General features: G+C 43.8%; 1 protein-coding gene across 1 annotated transcript in view; it reads left to right on the top strand.

Annotated features, from left to right (window-relative positions):
* LOC125452334 (dynein axonemal heavy chain 6-like) overlaps positions 1 to 21,487 on the top strand; it is a 920,763-nt gene that overhangs the window by 214,521 nt on the left and 684,755 nt on the right. The window contains exons 21-27 of the mRNA XM_059645527.1: positions 2,024 to 2,269; positions 2,618 to 2,739; positions 3,244 to 3,415; positions 7,309 to 7,413; positions 8,929 to 9,047; positions 16,446 to 16,520; positions 19,591 to 19,678. Of these exons, the coding sequence (XP_059501510.1) occupies positions 2,024 to 2,269; positions 2,618 to 2,739; positions 3,244 to 3,415; positions 7,309 to 7,413; positions 8,929 to 9,047; positions 16,446 to 16,520; positions 19,591 to 19,678 (927 nt within the window). The remainder of the gene's footprint in view (positions 1 to 2,023; positions 2,270 to 2,617; positions 2,740 to 3,243; positions 3,416 to 7,308; positions 7,414 to 8,928; positions 9,048 to 16,445; positions 16,521 to 19,590; positions 19,679 to 21,487) is intronic.

Raw genomic sequence — 21,487 nt, 5'->3', positions numbered from 1 at the left:
TGAAGCATACATTCCGAAACAAGTATGGCAACACCTCTCTTCAAGAGAAAGAGCACAGAAAAAATCCCGAACATAAAAAAAGTTGCTGGAAAAGCTCCTTTGCTGGAAAAGATGCTGAGCTTTTCCAGCAATTTAGTTTTTGTTCCTGATTTACAGTGTCCACAGTTCTTTCGGTTTTTATACAGAACAAATCCCTTTTAGAGATTCAGTACTGTCACACACCCTGTTAAAAAAATGAACTGTCACAATGCAAAGATGGCTTCATTTTGAACAACTGAACTTTTACTTTATTAGCACCCTACATTACACTTGTCCTAAGCGTGCAAACATTCGATACCACAGTCTACCTCAGTTTGTTTCTTCCACTACTGAATACCTCCATCTTCCTTCTTCAAATTCTTCAAGTTGGACAGATTCCATTGTATGAGGTTCAGATCATGCAACTCCTCATGTAATATATTTTTTCAACAATGCTCTGCCTGGTATGTCATTCCAGCAACTCTCTCTGTAATTTATTGTCTACAATTTATTGTGTAATATGTCCTTTCTCCAACTTCCTGTGTAATATATTCAGTTTGCAACTCCCTATGTGATATGTTCATTCAACTGTCCCTGTATAATATGTTCAGTCTACATCTTACTGTGTAATATGTTCAGTCTACAATTCCATGTCCTATATTCATTGCGCAACTCTTCGTAATATATTTCATGCACAACCCAGGTATAATGTGTTCAGTTTGCAAATCCTTGTGTAATATGTTTAGTCAACAACTCTGTGTAATACAGTACCTTAAGACTTACAGAAATAGGATCAGGAGTAGACCATTCAGCCCCGCAAAGCCTGCTGCACCATTCAATATGATCACAGCTGATTCAACATTCTATGTTAAAGAAATGTGAGGCTGGACGAACACAGCAGGCCCAGCAGCATCTCCTGAAATGCTGCTGGGCCTGCTGTGTTCGTTCAGCCTCATATTTCGTTATCTTGGATTCTCCAGCATCTGCAGTTCCCATTATCACTCAACATTCTATGTGTCTACTTTCCTGCATTTTCCCCATTACCCTTGATTCCTTATTAATCAAGAATCAGCCTCAAACATTAAACAAGGAAACTGCCCCACAGCTGTCCGTGGCAGGGAATTCCAAGACTCTCAGCTCTCTGAGAGAAGAAATTCCTCCTCATCTCAGTCTCAAGTTGACACCCCTTTTATTCTGAGGCTATGCCTTCTGGCCCTAGACTTTCCACTGAGGGCAAATATCCTCTCAACATTTAACCTGTCAAGCCCCTTAAGAAATAATGGGAACTGCAGATGCTGGAGAATCCAAGATAACAAAGTGTGAAGCTGGATGAACACAGCAGGCCAAGCAGCATCTCAGGAGCACAAAAGCTGATGTTTCGGGCCTAGACCCTCTCTGATGAAGGGTCTAGGCCCGAACCGTCAGCTTTTGTGCTCCTGAGATGCTGCTTGGCCTGCTGTGTTCTTCCAGCTTCACACTTTGTATTCTAACCCCCTTAAGAATCCTATATGTTTCAATGAGATCACCTCTCATTCTTCTAAATTACAACAGCTGGAGTCCCAACCTGTTTAGCTTTTGTTCATAGACAAGCCTCCATACCAGGGATCAACCTCATGAACTTTCTCTGAACTGCTTCTGATATAATAATAATTTTTTTCTTAAATTTGGGGACAAAAACTGCCCACACTACTCGAGATAAGATTTCACCAACACCTTTGTACAGTTGCAGTAACACTTCCCTACTCCTGTACTACAACCCCCTTGGAATAAGGGTGTTCTTTTAGTTCTATTGGTCTTCTAAATTACCTTCAGTCTACAACTCATTGTGTAATGTGTTATACTGCAACTCCCTGTGTAATATGTTCAGTTGTCAAGTCCCTGTGAAATATTTTCAGTTTGTAACTCCCAATATTGATTGTATTTTGAACGCCAGATTCTGAGCATTTTTGAAAAGTTATGAGTTCAGATTGTGAGCACCTGAATGAGTTTGCAAACCTTTTTCCAGATATTCCAGCGCAAAGAAGCAATTGTTAACATCTCTGCCTTAGCTAGTAATGAAGCTACACTCAAAAACATGCTGGAGAAGGTCAGCAGCCTATGGAAACAAACCAGCTTCAAGTTAGTGACTCATCAGTTGGATACCTACACTGTATTAATCATTGGGTCAACGGAAGAGATCATTGCTCAGCTGGAGGATAGTTTAATCACCATTTCCACCATTAAGGGTTCCCGTTACGTGGAACCAATCAAGGTACAGTGCTTTGAATGAAAGGGTGTTAGTAAGATATGTCATTTTCTTAATGGTCCTTTATAATGTTCATGGCACATCCACCAGGAATAAGCCACCAATCCCTCAGTTTTGCCAGATGCTAGGAACGGACAGCTCGTAAGGACTGTGCTTCAATTTTGTCTCTCCTGTGAGCTGGGAGAATGAAGGGCATAAGAAAATGATCAAGACTCCAGTGAGAACGTTTTGATGGTCCACTCTCACCCTGAATGTGGAATGTAACACGTTCATTCTTTGTACACCTGTGTCAGAAAGATATTTTGGTGATAAGTGTAGACTAGCCTGAACTTTTAAAAACATTCTTTTGTGTAGAAAGAAGTGAATGAGTGGGACCGTAAACTGAACATTATGGCAAATACAATAGAAGAACTGATGACCTGTCAGCGGAACTGGCTGTACCTCACTCCCATTTTTCAAGCTCCTGATATTCAAAGGTAAGAATTATCCTGTTCTCACTGACAGACTGTTCATTTCTTTAAAATTCACTGTCATCTTCACTACTGTTTTTGAATTTGTTCAGGCATTCATTTTGTATCAATTTGTTTCCTGAATATAATTCTGGTCCCTCATAAACTATGCATTAATGCAATCTGGAATACTTTGCATTCAAACCCGTCATGTCTTTGCTAGCAACTGCAATTAGTTGCCAAGAAAAGGCAAAGTTGCTATTAACAAACATGTCAGAGGAAGTGCAAATATGAATCCCTATTCCATTTATCTTGGGCAATCACATCTAAGTATGCTTCATTTCTGCTCACTCACAATTTTGTTTTGGGAATGAAACCCACAATCCAAGTTGTATTTTGAGTGTGTCCCATTTGTTTTTGTCTGCATAGAACTTGATGAATGAAAAAGTAACTGTGGTATTCAAAACTTTGCTGCTTTGCTGATACAACTGTATGTGCGCGCTTAACAAACATGTTGCTGTGTTATTACAGGCAACTTGCCACAGAAACCAAACTGTTTAGCCACATTGATGCTGCATGGAATGAGTTAATCATCAGAATTCAGAATAACTCAAATATTCTGAAGACAACCACCACGTCAGGTGTCCTTGAGCTTTTACAAACCACCAATGCCAACTTGGAAAAGATACTGAAATGTCTTGAGGTAATACACCCTGGGTATAGGACCTGAATTGGTGCACTTTTTTCAAGTGTGGTCACTTTTGTAGATGTTGGTGTGTTCACCGATCTGGGAGGTTTGATAGCAGACATTTTATTCCCTTCCTAGGTGACATCCTCAGTGCAGTGGAGCCTCCTGTGAAGTGCTGGCACAAGACAACAGCGTTTCACAGGAGGTTCCACTGCACTGAGGATGTCTCCTAGGAAGGGAATAAAATGTCTGCTATCAAACCTCACGGCTCGGTGAACACACCAACATCTACAACCAGCGCCTGAGCTACAGATCTTCATTCAAGCCCTGTAGTCACTTTTGTAATATTTGGAATACCAACTGCCATATGCACACAGTAAACAAGCTTTATTATTATCAGTTCTTGTAACTATGATTTATTTCCTACCCCTAATTCTCCATCGAGAATATGTTGATGAGCCTCCTCCAGCTCAGTGGTGTACAAAGTCATTTAAAGTTCAGTCACTTTGGAGTTACATGTAGACCTGAGTCAGGGAGGATAACAGATGTCCTCCTTAAATAAGCCATGTGGATTTTACAACAGCCCAGTTGGATTACAATCACTGTTAATGAAACTTGTGTTTTATTTCAGGTTTGTTAATTAGTGGAATTTCAGTTTCTCTAGCTGCTATATGGTGAGATTTAAAGTTATGTCTCTGGAGTTTAAATTTGCTAGGCTTCTAGTCTAACAACCTAAGGCTCTCTTAACCAGCAATGAAATAACTGAACAGATAACCTCCTATTGATGGTGCTAGGTGGAGCACCATGAGAAACTGTGCATAGAATTAAACATTACTGGTTTCCAATGGCTGCATGCAGAATCCTGACTGTTCCAGGCTCTGCTGGGCAATTCCTATACACCTGAAACCCTGCAAAGCCTGTATTTAAATTAGAGATTTAAATTGAAGTGAAATTAAGTTAATAATTAAGCAGAAAAATTTAGGCCTTTAAACAGTGATAATGGGAACTGCAGATGCTGCACCAGCCCAGTTCGTCCCCTCCCCCCACTGCACCACACAACCAGCCCAGCTCTTCCCCTCCACCCACTGCATCCCAAAACCAGTCCAACCTGTCTCTGCCTCCCTAACCTGTTCTTCCTCTCACCCATCCCTTCCTCCCACCCCAAGCCGCACCTCCATTTCCTACCTACTAACCTCATCCCACCTCCTTGACCTGTCCGTCTTCCCTGGACTGACCTATCCCCTCCCTACCTCCCCACCTATACTCTCCTCTCCACCTATCTTCTTTTCTCTCCATCTTTGGTCCGCCTCCCCCTCTCTCCCTATTTATTCCAGACCCCTCACCCCATCCCCCTCTCTGATGAAGGGTCTAGGCCCGAAACGTCAGCTTTTGTGCTCCTGAGATGCTGCTGGGCCTGCTGTGTTCATCCAGCCTCATTTTATTATCTAGGCCATTAAACACATAGTTTATATCCTGAGTAACTATTCAACCAAAACCCATACTTACCACACACATCACCAATTACACCTCCTCAAGATCACTTACGTGCCCAGACCCTGAAGTAACACCTCCTTCTATCCACCAGGAGCCAACATCCCCACTCCAGACCTGGCAGCCCCTAACTTACGCTGGATGTAGCGTCCTGTCCTCCTTTACTGTGATACCGACACTTGCCATTCCCAACGTACATGATATCTCCCACCCACTCAAACCTATGCTAAAAGCTTACCTGAACCTTTGCTTTCTTGTATCCTGGCACCCACCCTCTACCAAACTGGTGCAGACACCTGGTCTCGAGGTGAAGCACAGTGCAGACCTGTCTGCTTTTATTTTTTTTCTCCCTCTTTCTCTGCTTTAGAGAGACCGTAATGCTGAACTTTTAACTTTATTCTTAATTTTTCTAATTTATACCTAAGGTTTTGTATCTAGGAATCTTTGTACCTAAGTTAGTAGGAACTGCAGATGCTGGAGAATCTGAGATAACAAGGTGTAAAGCTAGATGAGCACAGCAGGCCAAGCAGCATCAGAGGAGCAGGAAAGCTGAGGTTTTGGGTCTGGACCCTTCTTCAGAAGGAGGGTCCAGACCCAAAACATCAGCTTTGCCGCTCCTCTGATGCTGCTTTGCCTGCTGTGTTCATCCAGCTTTACGATAACAAAGTGTGGAGCTGGATGAACACAGCAGGCCAAGCAGCATCTTAGGAGCACAAAAGTTGACGTTTTGGGCTGAGACCCTTCATCAGAAAAGGAGGATGGGGAGAGGATTCTGAAATAAATAGGGAGGGAGGGGGCGGTGGATTGAAGATGGATAGAGGAGAGGAGAGTATGGGTGGGGAGGTAGGGACGGGATAGGTCAGTCCGGGGGCGGAATAGTAGGTAGGAAATGGAGGTGCGGCTTGAGATGGGAGGAGGGGATAGGTGAGGGGAAGAACAGGTTAGGCAGGCTGGGCTGAGCTGGGCTGCTTTTGGGATACAGTGGGGGAGGGGAGATTTTGAAGCTGGTGAAATTCACATTGATACCATTGGGCTGCAGGGTTCCCAAGCGGAATATGAGACGCTGTTCCTGCAACCCGCAGGTGGCATCATTATGGCACTGCAGGAGGCCCAGGATGGACATGTCATCTGAGGAATGGGAAGGGGAGTTGAAATGGTTTACAACTGGGAGGTGCTGTTGTTTACCGCGAACTGAGCGTAGATGTTCTGCAAAGCGGTCCCCAAGCCTCCGCTTGGTTTCCCCAATGTAGAGGAAGCCACACCGTGTACAGCAGATGCAGTATACCACATTGGCGGATGTGCAGGTGAATGTCTGCTTGATGTGGAAAGTCATCTTGGGGCCTGGGATGGGGGTGGGGGAGGTGATGTGGGGGCAAGTGTAGCATTTCCTGCGGTTGCAGGGGAAAGTGCCGGGTGCGGTGGGGTTGGAGGAGAGTGTGGAGCAGACAAGGGAGTTGCGGAGAGAGTGGTCTCTCCAGAAGGCAGACCAGGGTGGGGTGGGAAAAATGTCTTTGGTGGTGGGATCGTACTGTAGATGACGGAATCCAGCTTCACACTTTGTTGTCTTGGATTCTCTAGCATCTGCAGTTCCCATTATCGCTCATCCAGCTTTACACCTTGTTATCTTTGTACCTAAGGTGGTGCTGGAAATGATGATTGTGTGCACTTTTCACTGTACTCATGTATCCCTGTAATTGAGTACACATGACAATAAAACTGAATTCTAATTCTACCCACTTGACACTCTACATGTGACTCGCTTGGCATCATATCCACTTGGCACCCCTCCTTCTTGGCATCTTATCCATTTAACATCTTCCCCTCCTCACTTGGCACCTTATCACACCTGGCAGCCCAACCTCACACTTACCTTAAGTATTTACTTGTTGTCAGCAGCTGGTAACACAGCTGTCAGGGCCAGAAAACTTCTGAATATGGCAGCTGACTGTTGTGGTGAGGAATATGGTTTGTCTTCCCCTGACAGTTCTGCATTATGAAACATGATTCTGAATTTCTGAAGGAAACCTAATGGCAATCTCCTGTCAAAAATGTGAAACTCTCTGGGTTTATTTTGAAGACATGGCAGAATAGTAATCTGTGGGGGTAGCTACTCCTGAGAAAACCTGGCCTATTGATTTCCAGCAAATTGTTGAAAATTGAAATGTGCTGCCTGCAACAGTGATAGCAGCAGGTTCCAGTAGAACTTTCAAAAGGGAATTGGATGAATGCTTGGAAAGGCAGTGAGGAAAGAGCAAAGACAGTGGGATTAATTGAGTAGCTGATCAGGACTGAAATTCCTCCTCATGTGCTGTTCATTCTGTGATTCTGTTAGAATCTCTGCTGTGAGTATTCCTGTTTGGATGGATTAAGTGAAATTGATCATGACTGTGAACAAAACCAATGTGCTATTGTTTCAGGATTACTTGGAAGCCAAACGGATCGCCTTCCCACGTTTTTATTTCCTCAGCAACAGTGAACTGCTCGATATCCTGTCTCAAAGCAAAAATCCTGAGGCTATACGGGTAAGGAGAAATAAACTCTGACTAAAAGGCTTTAGTAATGAAGAATGGATGGAATGGACCAGGCTTGTATTCCCTTATGAATAGAAGATGAAGGAATTAACTAATATTTTGGAGCAGCAAAATGTTGCCAACCCTGAGAACTCTAGACAACAAAGCATGGAGCTGGATGAACATAGCAGGCCAAGCAGCATCTCAGGAGCACAAAAGCTGACGTTTTGGGCCTAGACCCTTCATCAGAGAGGAGGATGGGGAGAGGGAACTGGAATAAATAGGGAGAGAGGGGGAGGTGGACCGAAGATGGAGAGAAAAGAAGATAGGTGGAGAGGAGAGTATAGGTGGGGAGGTAGGGAGGGGATAGGTCAGTCCAGGGAAGACGGACAGGTCAAAGAGGTGGGATGAGGTTAGTAGGTGGGAAATGGAGGTGCGGCTTGAGGTGGGAGGAAGGGATGGGTGAGAGGAAGAACAGGTTAGGGAGGCAGAGACAGGCTGGGCTGGTTTTGGGATGTAGTAGGTGGAGGGGAAGAGCTGGGCTGGCTGTGTGATGCAGTGGGGGGAGGGGACGAACTGGGCTGGTTGTGTGATGCAGTGGGGGAAGGGGATGAACTGGGCTGGTTGTGTGATGCAGTGGGGGAAGGGGAGATTTTGAAGCTGGTGAAGTCCACATTGATACCATTGGGCTGCAGGATTCCCAAGCGGAATATGAGTTGCTGTTCCTGTCCATCTTCCCCGGACTGACCTATCCCCTCCCTACCTCCCCACCTATACTCTCCTCTCCACCTATCTTCTTTTCTCTCCATCTTCAGTCTGCCTCCCCCTCTCTCCCTATTTATTCCAGTTCCCTCTCCCCATCCCCCTCTCTGATGAAGGGTCTAGGCCCGAAACGTCAGTTTTTGTGCTCCTGAGATGCTGCTTGGCCTGCTGTGTTCATCCAGCTTCACACTTTGATAACTCGGATTCTCCAGCATCTGCAGTTCCCATTAACCCTGAGAACTTTGTTCCTTAAGTATGATAGTATTCACCAAAACTGATACTATATAAAATTAATTTGTTTCTATTTTCTGGCAAATTTTATTTGTTTTACAACTGCTTCTGATTTCAATTAATTGGATGCCCTTAGACAGTAATTGATCCTTTTCTTAAAACCAGCTTTATTTAAGATCATTCACAAAAGAACCAGAGTCTACATGAGGAATGCATCACTTCACAAACGGAGTGTGATCCATAACTCGTTGTGTTCAAGGGTGGTGAAAACAGATTCAGTAGTGACTTTCAACAGACGGCTAAATAAAGACTTGAATGGGGGATAATCTGCAGGGATGTAGGAAAAGGTGGAGTTGGGGAGGGAACTAATGAGAAATATTTTTCACAGAGTTGTGATATGAGTGGCCTCCTGTGTTGCATCATTCTATCATTCTCTTAATAAAAGTTGGGAAATGTCACTCCCTCCAGGAGCTCCTCATTAGCAATTTTAACTATATTGACTGTGACATTGATTTTTTTCCATTGTTTCCTTAGCCTCATTTAGCCAAGTGTTTTGAAAATATCAGATCTCTGGAGATTGTGAAGCAAGCTACCAGACCTCCCACAGTGGTTATGATCAAGTCTGCAGAAAATGAGAACCTTCCCATGCCAAGGTATTACCTAAATTAATACAATTTCTTCGCTTTGTGTGAGTTCCTTCATTTTCACTCCCCTTGCCATCCATTTTGGCCTTGCATGGTCAAGAATCAAAGAGACATGGACATAGAGAGCACAGACAGAGTACGCATAACTCTGTCAAATTGACACCCATTTAGCAGCAAAACAATCTGTTGGGCCAACAGACCCAGTTTACATTCCCACCGACTCCAGAGGTGTGGCATAACACATTTGAACAGGTTGATCAGAAAATATCTTTTCTTTCATAGAACATAGAACATAACAGCACAGTACAGGCCCTTCGGCCCTCGATGTTGTGCCGACCTGTCATACTGATCTCAAGCCCATCTCACCTACACTATTCCATGTACATCCATATGCTTGTCCAATGACGACTTAAATGTACCTAAAGTTGGCGAATCTACTACCATTGCAGGCAAAGCATTCCATTCCCTTACTACTCTCATTCCTAGCCAGTGAATTGATGAGCAACATATAATAAACAGGTAGGTCTCATAGACAAGAGGTAAACAGGAGATAGGCCCCGAAGGCCCTCAGCAAGGAAATTCCAGGATTTTGATCCAGCGAAAGTAAAGGAGTGACAATATATTTCAAAGTCAAGATTGTGAGTATCTTGAAGGGCAGTTTGCAGGAGGTGGTGTTCACATGTATCTGCAGCCCTCCTGCTTCTAGATGGAAAGTCATGAATTTTGAAAGGTATTATCTAAGGATCTTGAATGAATTTCTGCAGTGCATATTGTAGATAGTACTCACTGCTGCTACTGAGCGTTGGTGGTGGAGGGAGTGAATGCTTGTGGATGTGGTGCCAATCAAGTGGCTGCTTTGTCCTGGATGGTGTCAAACTACTTGAGTGTTCTTGGAGCTGCAATCACCCTGGCCAGTGGGGAGTATTCCATCACACTCCTGACTTGTGCCTTGGAGGTAGACCTGTTTCTCTTTTCATTAAAGCTTTTTGTAGCAGGTTAATCAGTGGCATCTGCATGGCAATGAGAGCAGAGCGTGCATGGAATGACAGCGGACGTGGATCCTCCCCATGATTGGACGAGGCAACAAGGATGTCCTCCCGGCGTTTGGGGCTGGCGGTGGCAGCAGCAGTGGCAAAACTCCTCCAGTGATGGGAAGCAGTGATGGCAAGAGCGGAGCTACTCCCAGCGATCATTGTGAGACTCAGAGGCTGATGGAGACTTCAGGCTGTGGCTAGATCTGGGTGTCTGCATTGGTTATTCCAAGCACCTTTATAGAGATAAGACTTAAATATCGAGGATCTGGACATTTTTCTTACCTTTTGGTAGTCTTTTATTTCTGCTGTTGTTATTTTTGAGATTCTAGTTTAGTCAACAAGACTTGCCAGTGTTAATGCCACTGGCAACTTGTTGAAAACCCAACTGCACAAAATTTCAAACACCACAAGCCAGGGTCTGTCCCTCTCACTGTGGCGCTTGAGCCTCAACATTTGCTTCATGGACAGGGACTTAGACATGTTAGTGGATGGGCTGGTAGGTGGGGAGGACAGCTCTTTTTCTAGCAGTCTACCACATAAGGCCACACCACCTGGAGGCAAATTACAGCCCAGGTCAGTGCTGTGTCCCAAAGGAACAAGGTCGCCCAAGAGGACGGCAAGAAGGTTACTGACCTACAGTCCACAACTGGAAGTGCCACTATCTCTTTGCAACTTCACACTCACAGGGCCATGACTCACACTAACTCTTCCACTGCACATGTCTCTCACCAAACCTAAGGGCTACAATTCTCATTATTACATGCAGCCTATTCACTTTGGGGCTCACCACCACCTCATCCTGCCAAACTACAAATCCTGCCTGCCATGCTTCCTAGACCTTACCACCTCTCCCAGTCCTGCATCACCATTACCCGTTTGCCCATCTACTTCCATCATACCCAAACCCTCCCTTTATCTCATTGCAGGAAAATATTGGCCTGTAACTGGGCTTGGAGATTCAAGACTGGTGAGCAGATGGGTGGAGTTGGTGGACAAGAGAATCCACATTTCCCATCAGGAGGAAATTTTAGATTTAGCTTGAGAAGGGTATGACTGTTCACATTGGCATGGAGAGACCTCAATGGGCAACCAACCCAGAAAGTTTCTTTATGCTGTGTTGCATTGTTTTCTTTTTACTAGAAGAGCAAACGTATTGCTAATCTACACAATTTTTAATCATCTTCAACCCAATTCTAGAGACCTTTAGCCTCACCCCCAGCTCTGCGGAGGAACTCATGAACCTTCCCAAGATTGTCTAGTGAGGCTTTCACATGCACCTTCCATCAACTCAGACTTTCATCTTGGTGGGTACTCTATCTAGGTTAGTCTTTGGCTAGCACAATCTGGTGAGCACATCACTATTCTGCAGCTGGTCAAAAAAGAAATGCCCAGATCATTGGCACTCAAAGGACTGCAGGAGGCTAGTAATCTGCGCAGTTCCTGACAGAAAATGGTTCATGGTCTCCACCATTAATGACTTGATCAAAACATGCAGAGCAGCTCAAAAACATCAGGCCAGTTTGTCAGTCAATAAAGGTAATTTAGAACAAGAGTGAAGGTGTGTACCAAAGTTATCAGTACCCTGCTGCCTGCAGCATGCATGGGTTTGACGATCTCCATGGAGAGGTTGGTGAATACTGAAGTCCAGGACACTCAGGACATGCTAGATACACACCTGGATCTGCAAAACATCACTGGAGTTCTTGGCAATCAACATTAATGTTGAGGCAAGACATGAATGTGGCCTCAATCTAAGTGTCCCTTTTAAGGATCCACAGCAACTTTTTCTTAGGACCCACTGCAGAGATACCCGGCCCTTCCTCCTCCTTGGTCAGCCTGTGCTCCCGAAACCTGAAGCCAAGCAATGTGAGCCTCAATCTGGGCTGGAGATTGCTAGCAGGCCTGGACTCTCTAAGCTCAAAGGCATTGATGATGACCAGTTGAGTCTTCCATGCCAACAAGGCCAAGCAGATTAATTACACCTCAACTGAGAAAGTGGGGCTGCTTGGGTTTAGTGGGAAACAGAAGAAGAAGCCAACTTATGGGAGGAACAGAGGTGGCGTGGGTGAATTGTGGATATAATTGCCCTGCAGCTTGGGGAAGCTAGGGATGGTGAAGAATCCCTCTGCCCAAGCTGCTTGATTCGCTTCGACATGCAGGAAGGTTTTGAACAGCTGCTACCTCCTTAGAGTATTTTCATCTGTCACTTCTGTCTGTAGGAGGCTGTGTGGAAGCTGCTGGACATTTCTGCTCCTGCTGGGCTTGCTGACGAAGCTGTTATCACTGTCTCCTTCTGTGCTGTCTTTGTAGTTGAACCATGGCCATATGACTTCAGAAACAGCATTCTCCATGGAAGACCTGTGAACAGATCATCTTCTGCAAGTGCCAGGAGGTTAATGTAATTTTTTTGAACAAACTCCTGAGTGCTCTCATGCATCGCGTTGAAGCCTCATGCTACACGGTTACACAGTGTGGCATGGAGGCTTCCCACAGGTAATTGTCACACCTCCATAAGGACCTCTGAGATATGTGAACTTCTCCAATTCTACATTGCACAACCAAAGTTTCAATGCTATACTGAGAGTTGAATTCCACTGATAGCCACCATGATAGCACGGCAACCACTCCACAAGAAAAGTCTTCTTACTGTGTAATGAACTATGTTCTTGCCATTGAGTGTGCAAATTTGACAACTGTGAACTGGTGTCTTCCAGTGCTTGTGATGGAATGTGGTTGTGAAATGGGAACCTCAGGTCCTACTTTTATGCGCCTTGCTCTAATGACAGTTGCTGAAACTTAAATGTGCAAATTAACCCTCATCAAACAACATCCATTAAACATCCACACCAGGTTTTCTTCTGCAAAACTTGAAGTAAATTCAATTTTCCACAAAGATCTGACTGTACTGCTCATACTCAAAGCTTTTCTCTGTACTTGGGTACACATGACAATAAATAAATCCAAGCAAATGAAATCAACATTTCAGCCCAAGAAATATTAAATATGAAGTGTCTTTATAACACTGAGGTCATTGTTGCATTAGTGCCAGTTGATAGCACTGCCTACTTTTCCATTATTTATTAATGGGACATGGGTATTGTAGGCTGGGTCAGCATTTATTGCCCATCCCTACTTGCCCCAGGGAAAGTGATGGTAAGCTGCCTTATTCAACAACTGCATCTATGTTGTAGGTTGTTTGGGAGGGATTTCTAGGATGTTAACATGGTGATACTGAAGCAAAGGCAATATATTTCCAATTCAGAATGGTGAGTGGTTTGGAGGGGAGCTGGCTATCCACTTTCCATCACTTAGCTGATGATTGAGAGTAAATTGATGGGACAAATTAGCTGGGTTAGTTTTGTCTCGCTTTTGGATAGCAAAACTATATCTGGGCAACATTTTCACTTCCTCTCTGACCACAGGAGAGGTGTTCGAGGACTAGAGGACAACCAATTAGCACCATTATTCAAGAAAGGAGCAAGGGATAAACCAGGAAGCCACAGTCAGTCTGACTTTGGTGGTGAGGAAACTATCAAAAGCAATTCTGAGATACAGAATTAATCTGCATTTGGAAAAGCAGGGATTAATTATAAACAGTCAGCGTGGCTTGACAAGGGGACATCATGTCTGACTAAACTGATTGAATGTTTCAAAGAAGTGACCAGTTGCGTTTCCGTCTTAACATGCAAGAGTATAGAAATACAAATTAAATCAAATTGTCCCACAAAACTCATTTCTTCATAGCTCAACCTTATTTTCTTTCTCCCATAGTCCAGTACCTTCCCACTTACAAGATAATAAGATGTGAGGCTGGATGATGGATTATCTTGGAATCTCCAGCATCTGCAGTTCCCATTATCTCTGATACTATTTTAACCTTCCCACTTACATCTGTGATTCTCTTGACACTTTATATCAGTTTCAGAATTTCCAGTTTGCTGGCTCCAGTCACCTTCTGTTTACCATGCATGTGCAATCTCTTTACACGGCTATCGCCCACCAGGATGGTCTCAGGGTTTTCCTCTTCTTTCTGAAATAAAGGCCTTCTCCACCTGGCTGATCTTGTCTTCATTTTGACCAAGTTTCACTTTTAAAACTTCCCACTTTCTTCAGGTCTAAGAGTTGGCCATAGGTACCTGTGTGGTGACAATGGGAACTGCAGATGCTGGAGAATCCAAGATAATAAAATGTTATCTTGGATTCTCCAGCATCTGCAGTTCCCATTATCACTGATACAATTTTAACCTCACTGCGAAGCCTCTTCCAGGGATGCCTAACCTGAAGAATTGTATCAGTGATAATGGGAACTGCAGATGCTGGAGAATTCCAGGATAATAAAATGTGAGGCTGGATGAACACAACAGGCCCAGCAGCATCTCAGGAGCACAAAAGCTGACGTTTTGGGCCTAGACCCTTCATCAGAGAGGGGGATGGGGGGAGGGAACTGGAATAAATAGGGAGAGAGGGGGAGGCGGACTGAAGATGGAGAGAAAAGAAGATAGGTGGAGAGGAGAGTATAGGTGGGGAGGTAGGGAGGGGATAGGTCAGTCCAGGGCCAAGAGAGTTGCAATGGCCTCCCTCCAGGCCAACCTCAGGGAATCTCTCTCCCATTGCAAGTCTCTTGCCCCTCCCGTACCTGTGTGGTCCTGGTTTTGCCTGTCTCTTTGGAACTTTCCTTGTGTGGAGACATCATCAACGCTGCTTCGCTCTTTTGTTCGAAATTCCAAAAATTGATCAATTTTACTTCTAATTTTCCACTCTGCTGTCACCTTTACCTGGTCCTTCCCTTCCTCAATATCTCTGCTTCTATTTCTGGGAATTGGTTGGCCACTAACATGCACTACAAAACCACTAACTCCCATAGTTACCTGGACTATGCATCTTCACACCCTGCTTACTCTAAGACTCTATTCCATTCTCCTTACTTCTCTGTCTGTCACATCTGTTCTGCAGATGCTAACTTTGACAAGGGGGCCTCTGAAATGTCCACTTTCTTTCTCAACTGAGGATTTACTAGTACCATACCTGACAGGACCTTCCGCCATGCCAGGCCTGTCTCTTGCACTTTGGCCCGCAATCCATCTCTTCCATCTAACAACAGTGATAGAGGTACCCTCAACCTCACCTACCATCCCACCAACAACCACATCCAAAAGATTGTTAGCCACCATTTCCATCAGTGGCATGCCACCACTAGATAAATATGCCCCTCACCTCCCTTGTCAGCCTTCTGCAGGAACCATTCCCTCAGGCACACTCTAGTCCACTCCTCCTCCACTCCCAGCACCTCCTCACAGCCCCACAGCAATTTCCTCTGCAACCGCAGAGGTGTAATACCTGTCCATTTACCTCTTCCCTCCTCACTGTCCAAGGCTCCAAACACAGCTTCCAGGTGAAGCAGGGATTTGCCTACACAGGGGAGACAAAATGCTGACTGGGTGACTGCTTCAGAGAACATCTACATTATTTCTGCAAAAAAGACCCTGAGCTACCTGTTTGCCTGCTACTTTAACACACCAGTGATAATGGGAACTGCAGATGCTGGAGAATCCAAGATAACAAAGTGTGGAGCTGGATGAACACAGCAGGCCAAGCAGCATCTCAGGAGCACAAAAGCTGACGTTTCGGGCCTAGACCTGATGAAGGGTCTAGGCCCGAAACGTCAGCTTTTGTGCTCCTGAGATGCTGCTTGGCCTGCTGTGTTCATCCAGCTCCACACTTTGTTACTTTAATACACCACCCTGTTCTCCAGCCAACATCTGTCTCAGGCTTGCAGCAGTGTTCAAGCGAAGCTCAGTGCAAGTTGGAAGAACAACACCTCATTTTCTGCTTCAGAACACTGCAGCCTTCAGGACTCAATATCAAGTTCATTCATTTCACAGCCTGAATACCTTCTTCCATGTCCTTTGCCTAATCCCCACACACACCAAGCTTTGTCATCACATGTGCCTCTACCACAAATAACCCATTGCCAGCCTCTAATGGTCCCCATTAGCAGCTATTCATTCTCCCAGGCTGATCTTTACCCATTCCTTTATCTGCCCAACCGTGGTAGAGTCATGGAGTCTCTCTAGGCTCCAACTCCACCGATCTTCTACTCTTTCCTCTTCCCCCACCCCACCTTTAGCATGTATACCAACCTTTTCCCAGCTACAATCCGTTCTGAAGAAGGGTCACAGTACCCAGAATGTTAACTCAGCTTTCTCTCCACAGATACTCCCAGACCTTCTGTGATTTTGCAGCAATTTCTTTTTTTGCTTCATACTTAGAGCCACAGATTATTTCTCTCAATTTCCCACATTATATATGATATTATAAAGCTTCATCACACATTCTTGTGTCCTGGTAACATTATTAACCTTATTTTGTGCAGGAATGTTCGAATTCGGGGACCCGTTGAACAATGGCTGGGAAATGTGGAAAGTTCTATGTTTGAGTCTGTGAAAAAGTAAGTGCTTATAAATTGAATTACAACTGAAACTAGGGCATGAGGACCAGGCATTAATGAGCTGCATGAATCAGCCTGGCATAAAATATCCATGGTGCTATCAGCAACAATTTGTGATTACAACCAGTAGTATTCATTATCTGGAATTTGCCATGAGTTCATAATACTTAAAAGTAGCCAGAACCCTTTAAAAAGGAAATCTTTTCTGTCTGCAAAAGGTGTATGACAACTTGGTTAAGAAAAGTTTGAAGAAGGGAATGAGCAGGAGGCATAAGCATTGTTCAGTGGGAATGCTCCTTGCTACTCAGTGGCCAGACTGTAACTCAGTGTTTGGAATAAATACAATGCAGCAAACTGGGGAAGGATGTAAGAATTATTAATTTTTCCTGGTGCATAATATGGACCGAGGGCTATAAAACCCCTACAGTGCAGATAGACACCATTCAGCCCATTGGCTCTGCACCAAACCTCTGACGAGTATTCCAGCCAGATCCTCTCCCTCTACCCCATCCCACGCATGGCAATCCACAATTTTGCAAAGCTTTGGGCTGTGGGAGGAAACTGGAGTACCCAGCAGAAACCCACGCAGACATGAGAAAATGCAAACTCCACACAGACAGTTGCCCCAGGTTAGGATTGAACTTGGCTTGCTAATGCTGTGAGGCAGCTATCCTGGGGAAGGTGTTTGATTGTTAAAGAGATCAGAGCTGCACACTTAGAAAATCTCAAGGTAATCAGTAGGAGACAACATGGTTTTGTGAAAAGGAAATAATGTTTAACTAATTTAGTGGTGGAGCATCTGCAGTGCTGAGCATGTTGTGAGCAGCATGTTTAGTGAGGTGGTCACATTGCAGGCAGAGGGGGCATGCATCCCAGGCTGCTGTGGAAGGCACGGCAGGAAATTGCAGAGGTTCTGACATATTTTTAATTTCTCTCTAGCCATAGGGGAAGTGCCAGGGGACTGAAGGATGGCTAATGCGGTTCAAGAGGGTAGTAGAGATCAACCAGGAAGTTATAGTCTGGTGAACTGATGGCGAACCATCAGTGGCAGCAAGACTATTGGAGAAAATTCTGAAATAGCAAGTTAATACCCACTTGGAAAGGCATGGGTTAATTAGGGATAGTCAGCATAGCTATGTCAGAGGGAATTCTTTGAAAATTTGATCAAGAGTGTGGATGAGGGAAGTTCAGTTGATGTAGTTTATATGATTTTAGCAAAGCTTTGGACAAGGTCCCACATGGGAGATTGACTGAGAAGGTTAAAGCACATGGCATTGAGGGAAACTTGGCGAGACAGATCAGACTGACTTGCTAATAGGACACAAAGGATAGTGGGAGAAGGTTAGATAACAAGGTGTAGAGCTGGCTGAACACAGCAGGCCAAGCAGCATCTTAGAAGCACATCTTAGGGCGGCACGGTGGCTCAGTGGTTAGCACTGCAGCCTCACAGCACCAGAAACCTGGGTTCAATTCCAGCCTCGGGCAACTGTCTGTGTGGATTTTGCACATTCTCATGATTGAGGTGTATAAGATTATGAGAGGTATAGACATGGTAAATTGAGTGCAGCTGTTCCCCTTGGTCGAGGGGTCAATCACAAGAGCGCATGGCTTTGGAGGAAGAGGCAGGAAATTCAGAGGGACTTGGGAAAAAGCAGATGGTGGTAATCCAGAACGCGCTGCTGGGGAAAGTATTGGCTCCTGGAAACCTTACAACCTTAAAAAATACTTGGATGAGTGTTTCAAATATGATAACATTCAAGGATACGGGACATATGCAGGAAATTGGGATTGGTGCACCTTTCATGGTAGTTATGTCGATGAGATTCAATGGGCCAAAGGGCCTTTTCTGAACTGCACGAATCTATGAATCTCTCCCCTCGGCTGAGTTATGATGACCCTCAGGTTAAATCATACCACCAGTCAACTCTCTCTATCAGAGAGCAGCCCAATGGTTTGGTAAGATTATGGCATCTTGACTTGATTTGACCTGGATTGAGTGCCATGAGGATAGTTTGACAAACTGAATTTATTTCCACGAGAGTTTAAAAAAGTAACGGGTGACTCAATTGTAGTGTACAAGATCCTAAAGAGTTTTAAGGAGGCACTGTTTAACAATTACGAGTTACCATTTTAGAACAGTGATGATGAAACATTTGTTCTCTCAGAGGCTTGTGCAACTTTGAAACTCTGCCTCAGAAGTGTTTAGAGATAGGACTATTGAATACTTTGTGGAGCTCAATAGATTCTTGTTGTGTCGGGGAATCAAAGATTACTGGGGTTGAAAGGAATGTGGAATTCAAATCACATACAAATTGGCCATTTTCTTATTGAATAGCAGACTATGCTTGAGGTGGCAAATAGCTGACTCCGGCTTCTAATTTGTATGGGATGGGAATCGCTGACTGGGAGTCCACATAATCCAGTTTCTGTCCACATAATTGAAGTCTCATAAGAATCAGTCAGCTATGGGCTGGTGGTAACCCTTGTAAATATTTAGCTTAATTTCTTTGTTGTTGTACTCTTTATCTCTATCTATACAACCAAAGATTCCTTATGCCTTTTAACAAATTTGTTCTGCCAGCTTTCAAGAGCACTGTTTATAAACTTCCAGACCTTTCTGTTCTCTTGAAATTGTGGCATTTTGTTTATATTGCCTCTCTTCATTCTTGCCATTACAGTGTTTTAATATCCATCACTTGCAAGAAAAAAGTCAACAATTTCCGTGGAATTGGTTCATGCAACAACCGTTATCTCTATCAAATCTCTTGGGGCAAGTCACACAATAATAACGGAAACAGATGTTGCTGGAAAAACTCAGCGGGTCTGGCAGCATCTGTGAAGAGAAATCAGCATTAATTTGTTGGGTCCTGTGACACTTCCTCAGAACTTTCTCAAAAAAACTTATGTTTTTGTTTCTGATTTACAGCATCTACAGAGCTTTCAGTTTTTATTCACACAATAATAACTCTGCTAGAATAACGTTAGTCCTTATTGTGTCAGTGCTCATGATGTGTTCTGTCCTTGGCTCCTGGTTAGAGGTACTAATGTTTCTCCTTAAATGTTAATCTAGGCATCTCCGGTTTGGAATAAGTGATTGGAAAGTAACACAATTCAAAGAGTGGGTGCTCTCTCATCCAGGGCAGGTTGTCGTCACTGTGGTAAGCAAAGTCTTCAGTTGTTCTTGAACTTGATCTCTGTCTGGAGAGCTCGTTTCCTAAATTTCAACTTTTGTTCATGTAATGAATAAACATGCTCAAATTAGGAACATGGACTAGTAATTTTTGTTTCAGTTGAATAAGGCCAGTGCCTAGTTCTATGCTGTCAGAGCTCAGACTCACGTAGATACAACTGGCTGAAGTTACCGAATTTCATATAAAATATCCAGCATGACAATATTGAGATAAAGATGTTTCAGGCAAATACATTTTTTTTCTGGAACTACATGTTGAGGAGATTTAGATTAGAGGCATGCTTAGATTAACCTTGTGTCAAGATATAGTGTCATCAGTTAGAATCTTCGCAGTTTGAGATGTTAACTGTCAATCTGATTTTTACCAGACTGAAGCTAGGGATGAGAAAATATATCATAAAAGCTTTTTCCAAAGACAGGAAGAGTTTTGGTAATGTGATGAGTGCATTAAGTGTGAGTCACTTCAGTGACATTGGGCAGTTTGTTGTCACTGTTGGTTGTATGACTGCCGCCTAGTTTGTTGAGTTGCACCTTGCACTTGCTTGTTCACTGGTTAATTTCTTAGAGCATTTTCCTGACCAGTAGGAGGCAAATATCACTGTTTCAAACTTAAACAAAGCTTGGCAGTTAATTGTCAGTCAGTATTAATAACTGCATTGGCCATGGTAACACTTCTACCATTCAGAGTCCACTTGCTAACCAATCAGCACTCTTCTGTCATGCAACATGAAAGGTACTTGGACCAATCCTGATGGATGCTGAGACACGTCTGAAATTGTGTAAATTGAGGTTGCCGTCTCTGAGTGCCTTAGGAGTTTATCAATCAAGGTAAGTCTCAGGCCTTCAGTCTGGGATGTGCTGCCACAGTACAGGAAATCGGGCAATTAAATATTGCAGCAAATGTTATGACATTAAAATGATATACCTTCCCTCTTTTATCAATGACATTATAATGAACAGCATTGACTGAACCAACAATAAGTTAGGAGTTACTATAAAATAAATCCTCCAGCTTTCCTTGCTAAGGGAGGAGGTGTAGTTGCACCAAAAAGAGTAGTTATTTTTGTACTTTGTAAGATAGCTCCTCACTGACATCTAATCTGTATTTTGTTACTTTGAATAAAATATTAAGCTTATATGTTACTGAAAAAATTAAAGCAGTTTGAGGTAAATAAACTAAATAACATTTAGGGCCATTTGAAAGTAAGAGTCACCCACATTACTGTTGTTCTTGATTCTCATGTAGGCCAGACCTGGTAATGGCAGCAGGGCATCAGTGGTGGGTTCTAAATATATTCAAAAAGGATAGTTTTCTGGGCTCCATTATTGGGAGCTACTTTTAATTCTGGGATTTTCCTTTAAAATGTAAATCCCACCGACTGTCATACTGGGAAAAGGAACCCTGTCCCCAGAACATTAAGAGGACCTCTGGATTACCAACCATGCCATTACCACTTTGCCACCACCTTCCCAACAATGGGTAAGCCAGATGCATACTGAAAGACAAAGGACTGGAAGGATATGCTGCCAGGATGAAATGAAGAGGGGTGGAATGAGATTCGTACGAAGCATAAATAGCATGGTATTGTTGGGCTGAATGACATAAATTTGATGTTGCTGGATTTCACCTGTTACTGCACACATTAATTCTAGCCTCCCAGATTGCCTTGATCTGTTACAAGTCGCTTACCGTCACATTAAATCCATGGCAGATGCCGTCTCCCTGGCTCTACACTCATCCCTGGAGCATTTGGATGACAACAACACTTACTTTACA

This window comes from Stegostoma tigrinum, chromosome 4, assembly GCF_030684315.1.
Source record: "Stegostoma tigrinum isolate sSteTig4 chromosome 4, sSteTig4.hap1, whole genome shotgun sequence".
Lineage (NCBI taxonomy): Eukaryota > Metazoa > Chordata > Chondrichthyes > Orectolobiformes > Stegostomatidae > Stegostoma > Stegostoma tigrinum.
This window is presented reverse-complemented; position numbering and strand designations above follow the sequence as displayed.